At 44.2% G+C, this 13,253-nt stretch overlaps 1 protein-coding gene across 6 annotated transcripts in view; it reads right to left on the bottom strand.

Annotated features, from left to right (window-relative positions):
• Nucleotides 1-13,253, bottom strand: part of LOC133496745 (MAM domain-containing glycosylphosphatidylinositol anchor protein 2-like) — a 175,004-nt gene that overhangs the window by 31,890 nt on the left and 129,861 nt on the right. For all 6 annotated transcript variants that reach the window (XM_061812670.1, XM_061812673.1, XM_061812667.1 and 3 more), the window contains 2 exons: nt 12,907-13,055; nt 3,600-3,777 (listed from right to left, as the gene is read on the bottom strand). In XM_061812670.1, the coding sequence (XP_061668654.1) occupies nt 3,600-3,777; nt 12,907-13,055 (327 nt within the window). The remainder of the gene's footprint in view (nt 1-3,599; nt 3,778-12,906; nt 13,056-13,253) is intronic.

Here is a 13,253-nt window from a genome sequence, read left to right as displayed (position 1 = left end):
CACACGACACAAATAATTGTGTCTCTTTGTACCAGGACTTATCTGGTAAACGCACTGTGCTGGAAAACCACAGTGTCATTTTTGTTGTGGGGAACGGCTTGTGAGACACCTTACACAAATACTCCTCGTAACCAGTCGACCACATAACAGGGACCGTCGGAATTAGCAATCATTCCGTTTCACGTCATGACCGTGACTACGGCCTGGAAAAAAAGAATAGCCGGTTTTAAAATAATGAGCTTTCAAAATTATGGTTGAGTGGATAAGCACTTTTGCACTACTGTTCCGAGGTTGGGGGAATGTTCCGTCGAATTTTGTGTGTGTCTGAGCAAACACACTAAGCCCGTGAGCGCCTCCTTTGACCACCGTGAGCAACATTATACACCATCTCATCCTGTACTTTCGACTTTGGCTTCAGACCAGATCCTTTTTACTCAAAAACGTGAAAATCTCATTCCGTTTATCCACTTTTTCTTCTATTATTCACATACCCCGGTTTTTGTAATTATGAGTGTACCCCTTTAAAATGGAGGGGGGGGGGGGTCTCAAGTAAACTACAAAGAAGAGTGTGTGTCCCGGTGTGGCCGAGCAGCAGTTCATTGTGAGAAGCATTGTGTTTAAAAAAAGACGTTAGGCTGTAGTTCACTGCGCTGGATCTGTTTTGCGCTGAGAGTGTGCGACAAGTGCGCAAATGCGCAGTTGCACAGCTTAGAGGGAACATTGGTTGGCGGAATCCAAGCACGAGAGTTTCTTGTACTTGCATGGGTTTTCTTTGGGTACTCTCGGGTTAGGTTCATAGACAGCTAAATTGTTCTTAGGTATCAGGGTGTGAATGATTCTTGCACTTGTCTGGTAACCAGTCGAGAGTCTACCCTGCTTCTTGCCCAAATTAAATTAAAATGATCCCAGCTCACTTATCTATGACCCTAACGAATAAGCCGTATGGAAAATTTGCAACAGGAGCATTTGTTAACAGGCCGTGCTGGATCTCCAGTCCAGAGTGTCGTCCTAGATATCCAGCTTCAGTTTGCAAACACGGATTCTGTGTCGGGAAGTTAGCGAGTTCCCTGATTGTACCCGCAGGTGGAACAATGTCCAACATGGTGGTTGGCTTACGGGTAAATCAGAATTCAAAACAAATTTTATTAAGTACGTCTGAAACCAAAGAATTTTTTTCAGTAGGTATTTGACATTTTATGATGACTCATCAAATAGTCACTGAGTTACCACACGAGCAAGTAAGCCTCTCTTGTAAAAATCTAAATCACGGCAGTCCTTGAATGTACCGTAGCCGGTCATTGGTGGAAAACCAGGAAGTCAGTGACCTTGTACGCAGGTGCTTAAACTTTTTGAGTGCTAGTTGAATGGAATTACATTGATCGGGTTGATTTGCGACCTCACGCTTACTACCAACTTATTAACAGCTACCGTATATACAGGCATCGTTCAATAAATCTTAATATGGTAGAAAAGTTTCATAATTTTGGTCATATATATTCAGCAAACAGAACAAACCACCTTTCTGTCTCAAATCCTACTAAATTCAGGCTCTAGTTCAGAGCAAAACCTCCCAAAAAATGTCATTTAAAGTTGAATGACAGGAAACTTAAGTCACTTGCTGATCTGTCTGCTCCTTTGACCCGAGCTAAACGTTTGACTCACGCAGTGTGTTTCAAGTGCTTCCGAGCTCTCGTGCAAAGAAAGCAGACCTGACTCAGGCAATAAAGGTCACGGTGGAAGGAGGCGATGAGTCGCTTGATCAACATTCATTTGGCTCAAACGGGCAAAAGGAGCAAAGCAAGCCGATTTGCGGCCGTCTCCTGGTGACGGTGTTGGATGCAATTCTAATTATTTTAATGAGTTCACTCCCCCCCCCCCCCCCCCCGACCCTCTCTTGCATATCATACATAATCCGGCGCATCCTCCATGTCGTGAACGTGCCGACGCCTCGTGCCAGGGTGAACTTTTGATGTTTCGCTGAGTAATATGTCCGGAAAACTGAGCTCATCTGAACGCAGTGCTAGTGACTTTCCTGAAGGGTAACAGAAGCAGCGGTTTGAATCTTCCAACCCTGACTACCGTATTTCCTCAAGCGGCGGCTAAAAATTGTAGCGTGTGTTGTAAAAGAATTTCCCTCTGTAGTATTTAGGATGATATTCTTGAAAATATTGATTCTCATTACAGTAGGGCTACAGTCACTCCTTCGCGAGTCTCAAGTCATGTATCGAGTCTTTGCCCTGAAGTCCTGAGTCCCAAGTCGAGACGGGCAAGTCCTGAGTCAAGTCTTGAGTTGGGAAATGCAAGCCCCCGAGTCAAGTCTCAAGTCCGAGACTTTGAGTTTCAAGTCCTTTTGCGTCATTTTACCGAGAAAAGATATTTCAATATCTACAGTATGTCCCCTGTGACTGACTGGTGACCAGTTCAGGGTGTACGCCCACATTTCGGCCCAAGTCAGTGCCAACACACCGCAACCCTATTCAGGGTAAGCCACATTGCGAATGGAATGGAAGACATACAATATTTATATTTAATATGTATATACTGTATTGCATCTAGGCAGCACGGTGGGTTAGCTGGAAAGCGTTGGCCTCACAGTTCTGAGGTCCTGGGTTCAATCCCGGACGCGCCTGTGTGGAGTTTGCATGTTCTCCCCGTGCCAGCGTTGGTTTACTCCTGGCACTCCGGTTTCCTCCCACATCCCAAAAACATGAATTGGACACTCTAAATTGCCCCAAGGTGTGATCGTCAGTGTGATTGGTTGTTTGTCTCTATGTGCCCTGCGATTGGCTGGCAACCAATTCAGGGTGTACCCCGCCTCCTGCAACGTTGACAGCTGGCTCCAGCACTCCGCGCGACCCTCGTGAGGATAAGCGGCTAAGAAAATGGATGGATGGATGGATGGATGGATGTATTGCATCTATACATTTTAATAAATTTCAAAATCCACATTTATTTATCATGTGATAAGTGCATTGAACCTTTACAATAAAACTAGGAAACTGATCAAATTTTGGCACCATCAAAGCCAATTTTAAGGGGCAGGGGTCTGAATTTATTACTTCAAAATTGATCGAGAGCAGCTTTTTAGGTATTCTGTGATAATGCTATGCTATGACTCACTTTTTTCTCATTTTATGTCTGAATTAACATTAAACAGACCAAATAATTTCTATCCAATAGCGCCGCAATCGCTGATTAAATATCCTACTGCCAATTCTAGTGGAATAATTACGTGTAGGGATAAACTAATTTAAACACAAATATAGATTTCAGTTTAAACTTGCAGTTTCTATTTATCAAAAATACAAGGGATTGATTTAAAAATAATAAGAGGAACAAGTCTGTCATCTTGTTATGACGGTACTAAGTAAAGTGAATTAAAAAAAAAAATACAGTACAAGAATAATTCTCGAGAACACAACAATTACTAAACCAGAATAAAAAAAAAAGCATACGTGATGATCCAAAGCAGGGTTTTTTGTTGTTGTTGCAATAATTAATGTGTTTATTGTTCTCCTTATTGTTTCTGTGTATGTTAACATTGGTTCTCGGTATTTATTTAACGCTCGCATTTATTGCTGAACAAAAACAGTACTCACCGCTGTAGGTGACAATCCGCACGGTGGAGTCGCCCTCGCCGAAACGAGTGATGGGGGTAAGACGCACCTCGTAGGACTCTGGCTTGATGAGCTCGGTCAGGTTGTGGGTCATGAGCTCTCCTTTGTTGATGGGCCCGGTCATGGAGATCTCCTGCTCCCACCACCGCTGTTGTCCCATCTGCGGCGATGACGAGCAAAATGGCGAAAATAAATACAAATGGAAGAGAATATATAAAATAAATGTGGAGTCCCGCAGGGAAGTGTTCCAAGCCCCCTGTATTTTGTTTTATGGCGCCACGTGCAAAGACCTTTATTGACCCAAGACATATTTTACATTACAACATTCACAGCACACAACCAAGCAAAAATGCCACGTAAAGTATGTACTGTATTGTATGTACCTGAAATAATAATGTCTAAATATAATCACAAATTTGACCTTTGAAAGGTTCATAAAATGGATGGATAAATGAACTATACTGTATTTAGCTATTTAAATTGTGAGGTCTCAGCGCATTTTTTTCACAAGCAAATGTCAAAAAACAGGTAAAACGATGACACGTGGAGTCCCGCAGGGAAGTATTCCAAGCCCCCTGTATTTTGTTTCATGGGGTCACTTGCAAAGACCTTTATTGACCCAAGACATATTTTACATAACTTTCGCAGCACACCACCAAACAAAAATGCCACGAAAAGTATGTACTGTACCGTATGTAGCTGAAATAATAGTGAGAAATTTTAGCATATTTAGGGGAAGACGAATGAGATACAAGATGTCTCAGCGTTTCTTTCACAAGCAAATGTAAAAAAACAAACAAACAAACAGGTAAAACGATGACACGAGGAGTCCTGCAAGGAAGCGTTTCGATCCTCCTGCATTTTATTTTGCATGCAGTATGAATCATTTATTTTATTTTAGCTACTGAATGTAGAATGAAGACTTGAAACACGGAGAGCCAAATCAGCACATTTTTTTTTAGGCAGCGACTTCCTGCTAATTGGTTGACTCCTATTGATTTGGATTACTGTGAAACCAGAAGCTTCATCAGCTCTGCAAATGATCCTTTCAATATCCGATTTTTTTTTTCCCCCCACAATTGAGAATGTAAAGTGATCTTAAGGCTGCAGAGTGGTATTTGCATTCATCTTTATTGGATGAACATTACAAAGGACATTTTTCCCTGGCGTATTTACATTTAATCCGCGCAAGTATGCATCCCTTTTCAAAATCCTCGGCAGGATGTTCCCTCTCATCTGCCAATTAACCTCGTCTCTACGCGTTTGTAGGGACTCGGCAAAATTAAATGCTACACAACTAAAACAATTTTTTCTGTGCGAGCTGTTGACAGCTCGCTGCTCATTAGGCACATTTGCTTTCAAAGTCGCTCGCGAGCCTTTGAATTCAGAGACGGCTTTGGGCCCATCAGCCAGGATGCGGCCATATCAGCCCGAGTGCAACCCCCCCAAAGGTAACGCTACTTTTAAGGACGGCAGACTGATGGAATTCCATACATCCGACGGCTGAGCTGCGGCTCCTATTTTGAGATTCACAAAAGCACAAACAACGGTTTGCTGCCGCAGTGGCCGCGGGGGCGAGGTGGGGCGGCGAGGTACGTTTTATCCTTGAGAATCGCTTTAACCGGGCAGGCGGCCGTTTCACAAAGACGGGGAGACGACTCCTGCATCCCAAACGGAAGCGATGTATGCGCGCCCTTCTCGGTCCCGGCGGCAAATCCAACGAAATAGTGGCAAGTGTGTGTCGGGGAACACTCTGAATGAAGTAATTACTTACAGTCTGGAGAATACTACGCTATTATAAGCTTTTCATTACAGCTAGTTTTGCCAGTAAATAGACATTCGCGCTTGTGTACTGGCGAGTCAAAACGAACAAAAATTCCTGACAGTTAATGAATATAACCATATTAAAGCTTTTTGATTGGACATTATTATCATAAAATGCAAATACCGGCGCAGTGGACTCGTAGTACGCGTTCCTGACTCACACTTCTGTGGTCTGGGGTTTGAAACCCAGCATGGAATGCTACTAAGATGAAAACAACAACAACAACAGTTTTCTCCCTGGTGTTGAGCTCAGGAGTACCGTATTTTCCGCACTATAAGGCGCACCTTCAAGGAATGACCAATTTTAAAACATTTTTCATATATAAGGCGCAGAGAATAGACACTACAGTAGAGGCTGGGGTTACGTTATGGATCCATTAGATGGAGCTGCGCTAAAGGCTCAATATTGATCCATATATAAGGCGCACCGGATTATAAGTCGCACCGTCGGCTTTTGAGACAATGAAAGACTTTTAGGTGCGCCTTATAGTGCGGAAAATAAGGTATTTTATATATTTTACGGGTGGGAATTCAACAGCGGAATTTTGACTTCAGTACATTTGATTTCTCAGTACACACATTGAACATATTCGTTAGAGGATTAAGAAAGAAGAACTCAATTTGACTTGTTACTTGTGGGGACGGCTCAGTGGAGCAGCTGGTAAAGCGTTGGCGTCACAGTTCTGAGGTCCAAGGTTCAATCCTGGACCCACCTGTGTGGAGTTTGCATGTTCTCCCCGTGCCTGCGTGGGTTTCCTCCGGGTGGGCACTCTGGTTTCCTCCCACATCCCAAAAACATGCATGGAGACTAAATTGCCCCTAGGTGTGATTGTGAGTGCGGCTGTTTGTCTCCATGTGCCCTGCAATTGGCTGGCGACCAGTTCAGGGTGTACCCCGCCTCCTGCCCATTGACAGCTGGGATAGGCTCCAGCACTCCCTGCGACCCTCGTGAGGATAAGGGGTGAAGAAAATGGACTGATGGATGACTGTAACTTGTGATCAAAGATCTAGACTAGCTAATGTTCTGCTGTGATTTTGCACCCGAATTCCTCTTCTCTGTTCTGTTTCTCTTTCTGTCCCCTCAAACCCTTTTGCTGTCTGGCTGCATTTTTAATAAATAATTGAATAATAAAAAAAAAAAAAAATAAGCAGAAGGAGTACTCCCCTGTTGCACAGGAAAACTGTTCGAGCACAAAAAGGCATACAGAGCCACCATTTTGCATGGCCGTGTAGATGAATAGGGCAGGTTAAGGAGGGGAAAAAAAAAGGGGGGGGGGGGGGTTTAACTGCCTCAAGCTCTAGCCACACATCTACTCCATGAAGAAATGCAGTACAACTTAGCCTTTGGCCAGTGGTATAATTTTTGCCATAACTTCAATCCAATGTGGGGGGGGGACATGATCTTTATACAAATTCCAGCAGGACATATAAGCAATAACAAATTGCATTTTAGTTGCATAATTCACACAGTTTGTAGCTGGGCGACAGAAAAATGATGACTCTGGTAAGTTAACTCTGACGGTATTTTAGCAGCCCATCAGCATCGTGGCGTTTCCTCTTCCACGTTGATCTCACTGTCAAATTACAAACAATCACCGAGACAAAGCTTGCCGAGCAAAACAACTCCGGGGCCATTTATCACAGAATTATGTCTCACCGGCAGACGCGAGCGAGGTGACCCAAGTGTCCTCTTTCCTCTGCATTCCAGCGACTCTCAGGGGAAGGCGAGGCCAGATGAGCTCGCCGTTCTGCCTTTATCAGATGGCTCAGCCAACCTCAACAGACTCCTTTTTGATGTGAAGTAGCGCCGGCTCCCCGGGGATCTTCTCCAGCCTCACGCGGTCCCCGAGGACCGGCGCAGATTTTCCAGCGAAGATGCTCATTCCTTCTCGCTCGGATTCCTGATACCATTTCCGATTGAGTTTGTTGATATTTAGAGCGGCTGAGAGATCGCGGGCTGCTCCGAGTTTGTCTCGCTTGGAAAACTTCGTTTGTGTGCTCTTTCCCGAAGCGAGAGTCTTGCCTCTTTCCTCACCTCAGAAGCTGACAAATCTGTGGGTCAACTTCAGGCCCCGCATTCCCAAAAGGCGGATAACCTTTGTTGAGAGGCAGGATGCACCGCGGAGTATACTAACCAGCCAATCGCAGTGCGCATTCACACCTATGAACAATTTCGGGTTAACGCAAGCACAGGGGGGAGCATGCAAACCCCACTCAAGAAGGCTTCAGCTATATCCCGGCACAAAAACCTCAAAACTGTGAGGAAGATGTGAAAAACCGTCTCCCACTATGCAGCGCAATGCCGAGTCAAACCGTACAAATACGACTGATCAAGCTGCTGAGCGCCGATTTCATCCTCGGGTTATACTCGCTTTGTTTGTTCTTACAGGTTTCTTGAAAAGGGTCCAAAATGTATAATTTAGTGTTCTGTGGTCAACGTGGCTCCAGCGCTTCCCGGTTCATTAAATGAAAGCAGCTGGAACTCTACAACAGCACCCGTGATGAGAGTGATGAGTTTTCTCCGGGTGGGCACTCCAGTTTCCTCCCACATCCCAAAAACACGCAACATTAATCCGACACTCTAAATTGCCCCAAGGTGGGATTGTGAGTGCGGCTGTTTGTCTCAATGTGCCCTGCGATTGGCCGGCGACCAGTTCAGTGTGTACCCCGCCTCCTGTTCGTTGACAGCTGGGATAGGCTCCGGCACTCCCCGAGACCCTCGTGAGGATAAGTCCAGCAGGTCATATAAGCAATAACATACTGCATTTTAATTGCATAATTCACACAGTTTGTAGCTGGGCAACAGAAAAATTATGACTCGGGTACAAAAAAAAAAAAAATGCAAGAAAATGGCGCCTATCAATAAGAAAATGGATGGACGGATGGATGGATGATCTTGCGGGTATGCAGAGTACTGTTGGCTTCCGTGACGCTAGATTTGGGTTTCAAACAGCCATTAAATCAAATAGTCGCAATTCCATATCAGGTGATCACGCAAAAACCGCACAGGTGTACGTATGTTTATGGATTTCACACATTTGTTTTGACGCATTAACGACCACTAAATTCACGGCACGGCACGGGCTTCCGTCCGCATCCTATTCACGTTTATTCCGGACGATTTTTCCCTGGCAGCGTGCCCTATTGATTTAGCATCCTCTGATTGCGGCTGGGCTGCATGAGACTTTTTCCTTGTTTTTTTTTTCTTGTTTTTTTACCAAGGCGAAAACCGGGAGGATTGATGGCAGTAATATGTTGCAAGGGTTGTAATGTTACAGCAACCGCCGGTTTACTGTAGATTGCCAGCATGTAATTAGTGTTGCCGGTATTGACCGACGTATACAAATCGAGCTGACAGATCAATTTGGGACAAATGATGTGGCCTGATCCTGCCTGGTTTGTTTGGAGGAAGAATTTTTTTTTGCCTCCCGGGGGAAGATTTTACAACAGGAGCAGGCGGTAAATGTTTGAGAGGTGTCTTGAAACAGTACGTGTTTGTGATTTATTCCCGAGCTTGCCGTTTCTGCCTTGAGCCAAACTGTTTCTCAGCGTCTCTCTCCTACGGCCACAGAAGACATAACAAAACAATCCATTACAAAAGGGAGAGGGGGGAAAAAAAACAAACTTCCACATCTCGAGCTTGAAATTTGCCAAGAAAATGAGAGTTCTGAGAGCCGCTGGTCAAAATTGTTGTCATCAATGAGTTGTGGAGCTTATTGTCCTGCAGGACTGTTGTGCACCCGCAGAGCTATCTGTAAATTTTGACCTCAGCAATCAGGGTCAAATATGATTCAAAAGCTATGATATGGAACAATTTAGGTTGAAAATTTAAAAAGGAAACCGCTACAGATATGAGCCTCCACCTTAGCTACCTCGACCATCGTTACGACGTCCAATCTTAGCAGGTCATTTTGTATTTTATGCGTTGAGTACTGAATCAAAAGTGGAGAATGTGGCGTATACTTTTGCAGAGCTAAAGCATAACAATATGCTTAGCTAACATTAGCTTGTGGGTTTATTTTTGTCATGACGAGCAGTGTATTCTCAAATGTTTGAATGACAAATCCGCTGTGGTTTAGATGAAAAACATCCATTAATCAATTTTCTTAGCCGCCTATGCGCACAAGGGTCGCGGGGAGTGCCGGACCCTGCCCCAGCTGTCAACGGGCAGGAGGTTAGGTAGACCCTGAACTGGTTGCCAGCCAATCGCAGGGCACATCGAGACAAACAGCTGCACTCACAATCACACCTAGGGGCAATTTAGAATGTCTAATTACTGTATTTTCCGCACTATAAGGTGAAATTTCAATGAATGACATATTTTAAAACTTTTTTCATATATAAGGCTCACAGCACTATAAGGCGCATAAAATAGATGCTACAGTAGAGGCTGGGGTTATGTTATGCATCCATTAGATGGCGCTCCACTAAACGCTCAATATTGATCCATATATAAGGCGCACCGGATTATAAGGCGCATCGTCGGCTTTTGAGAAAATGAAAGGCTTTTAGCTGGGGAAAATATGGTAATGTTGCCTATTTTTGGGATGTGGGAGGAAGAAGAGAACATGCAAACTCCACACGGGCTGGTCCGGGATTGAACGCGAGACCTCAGAACTGTGAGGCCAACGCTTTACCATCTGTACCAAAGTGCCGCCTACATGAAAAACAGAAAAAATAATACATAACCCAATAAACCAGATTGTTATCGTACTCGTAGTACCTGGTTTCTTTGGCATTTCTTCTCAACAACGGTATCTCTCTGGACGTAAACGCAATTATTAGTTTAAAAAGAATATCAAGATTAAATCCTTGCTCGGTATCCTTAAAAGCCATTAAAAAAAAAAACCTGCTTTGTTTTGTTAAATTGCTGGCATAAAAGGTTTGCACACAGCAAATAATTTCCAATCTCAGGACAGAGGAGGAGGTTGTTTTGCCTGGCAGGAGGCAAATAATGGCCACACCGTGTACTCTCCTGACATACAAAGGGAAAAAAAGATAGAAATGAATTCATTTGCCCAAAACACCAATTCTGGGCTAAACTAAATGGACTAGCAATGTTCTCTTTGAGTGCAAAAAAAAAAAAAAAAAAACACATTGAAATGTTAATGAGATTTACTGAATTAACACGCATGCTAGCACAAGGCTGAGGAGCAGCTGTGAGCCGAACCGGCTTAGGGATGCGTCGGGGCTGGCGACTTTTCAGACAAAACCACTGGTGAGTGGCTTTGAGAAAGCGTGAAATAGTTTTCTTTGCAATTTCCCCAGAGAGAGCTGACGGGGAACAAAAAGCGTGACGACACAAACATGGACTCGGAATGTTTGCCGCATACATGCAACACCGTGTCGGGGTTTTTTTTTTTTTTTTTTTTTTTTTAGCGCGGAAGCTACATTATCTAAACTGGCTCTTGGATGTCAGCTCACATTGGTGGTAACCTGTAAATCTGTCTTATTAATGCGGCCGGCAGGCGTACGGCTTTATCCGAAGGTGGCGTCCCGCCTGCCGCATTAGCTGGAAAGAAAATACTACAAATACTACAAATACCAAGCGTGAGGAAGAGGAAGACCCCCTGAAAAGTTACCAAATTGGGCAAAATGCAAACGACCGTGGTTAGCATTCTTCTCCTCCTTTTCCTTCTCAGAACGAGGTTCAAAGTCAGAAATAACTTTAACTTTAAAACACAGGAGAAAAAAACTCGGGAGACCGCGCCGCATAGTACAACGGTGTTCCAGAGCTACTGTACGCACAATAACCTGAGAGCAGCAAAGTGGAGACTGTGGGGTGTACTATAGAGCTCGTGTACCTACGTCATAAAATCACGTGACTTTTGTTTACCTCGCCATGTTGCCGGTCAAGCTAAGCATTGCTTAATGCTAAATCGACAGGCAAATATGTATTGTAGCACGACGCCCAGACTCTTGTCCGATTCCGTCAGACATTTAGAAGGTAAAAATAAATGAAGGTACGTGGAAAAATTAGGTAAACTCGGCATAGAGGAACCGTATATAATGCCAAGGTCAATGTTTTCGCCGATAAGAAAGTGGCCTGTTAATTCACTTCCGCTTGTCTTGGGCAACTGGATCTACACGTGGATCTGGTGAGTAAGTCGTCGAGATTTACACGGAAAGGTTTGAAAGCCTGTAAAAGTCTGGACGAATACGAATACTTTGTTGCTGGATCTGTTCTCATCAGGAATTAATCCCACATAGTGACGCCTTAGAGGGCTCCTGAACGCGGAAGCGTGTTCGGCCACATGTTAACCTTTGCAGGAATCAATCTATCTTTTCAGCTATTATTCAATGTAAGGTTTTACACAAACTCGCATTCATTAACTATGAGTGAAAAAAAAAAGAGGACGGAGTCGTCTCCACGGAACGTACACGGAAGCGATTACGGCCGCACTTAACCTCAGTAAACCTCTGCGACAGAGTTTTTTTTTTTTTTTTTTTAACGCGCATTGTTCTCAAATGAGCCAATTTGGCATTATAAATACTTTTTGGGTAATTTGAGATTGAGAAGAATAACCGCTACACAGGCATGTGTCCATTTTGGTTGAGCATCATCAGTCATGTTTAATTTCCAAAATCCATCGATATTTTCTGGTCTTCTGGAATGACCTCTTTGAATATCTGTCTCGTCTGTCGTGACAACCAACAGCACAACAGGTCGCGGGTATTGTAAATATTCTTCTCCAGTTCAACGTCTCCCACAACGTCGAGCAGCTATGTTTGACTGGCAATATGGCGCCGTGAAAATGGAACGAGCTCTATTGCAGCGCTAGGGCACAGCATCGTCGCACGCTAGTGCTAGCTTAGCACTTGAAAAGAAAAAGTGTGCTAAAGTGGGTACTGTGCAGCATAAAACTGCAGCATTCCAGCGCTAAGGCACAGCTATTGCTAGTTTTTATATTTGCCAAAACGGGATTTAAAGCAAGAGGAAGGCCCACCAAAAAACTGCAAGTCTAAGCGAGCAATCCATCAGTTTGCAGTCTTATTTTTTTCCGCCGGCCCTTCCTCTCTCCCTTCTTCAACTACGCTTCAAATGATTTTGGGAACGATTCCTGAAAAAATAAAAATAAAAATAGAGAAAGCCACAGGACTCTTGACTGCATCTGACAGCTTCTTAGCGATTCTCTCCCGCCCCCCCCCGGAGGCTCACTCCCACCCTCGAATGCCGCGGCAAGAGGCTGAATTAAGGTGTAAAGATTCGTCGGCGTCAAGGTGAAGCCGACGAGCCAACTCAAGCGAGCAAACTTTGGGGGGGGAGAAGGTTTCTTTTTATCTCCCCGTGGCAAAAAAAAACAAAACTCATGCACCCGCGCAGAAGTGGGGAAAAGGCAGATCAATAACAGGGATGTGAGATTATCAGATTATCCCAAATTTAGAAAGATCCAGAAGCAATAAAAAAAAAAAAAAAACATTTCACTGAAGGTTAAAATACGGGAAGCGAGGAAGAACAGCCTACCTGTCTGAGGCCGAGTCGGTAAGCCACGATGCGGTCTACGGCGTTCGGGTTCATCTGCGTCCACTGGAGCTTGAAGTCGTAGATCCTGGGCCGGTTCTGCCACAGAGGGCTGTAGGTGTCGTAGTAAAACTCGGGAGCGTAGGCCTTCCCTGTACGTGAACGCGGTAGAAAGACACGTCACTCCATTGTTGGGGGAGGGGGGAAAACCATATTTGGTGATGGAAGCGGGGTCTTTAAATGAGCCATACATTACAAAAACAAACATTCAGCATTTCATTCCCATCAGAACATTTTTTAAGAACAATTTTGTGTTTTTGCTAACTTACACTGAAAATGTAAACAAACCA

Source organism: Syngnathoides biaculeatus, chromosome 23 (genome assembly GCF_019802595.1).
Source record: "Syngnathoides biaculeatus isolate LvHL_M chromosome 23, ASM1980259v1, whole genome shotgun sequence".
Classification (NCBI taxonomy): Eukaryota; Metazoa; Chordata; class Actinopteri; order Syngnathiformes; family Syngnathidae; genus Syngnathoides; species Syngnathoides biaculeatus.
Note: the sequence above shows the minus strand (reverse complement) of the source record. Positions and strands in the feature narration are given on the sequence as shown.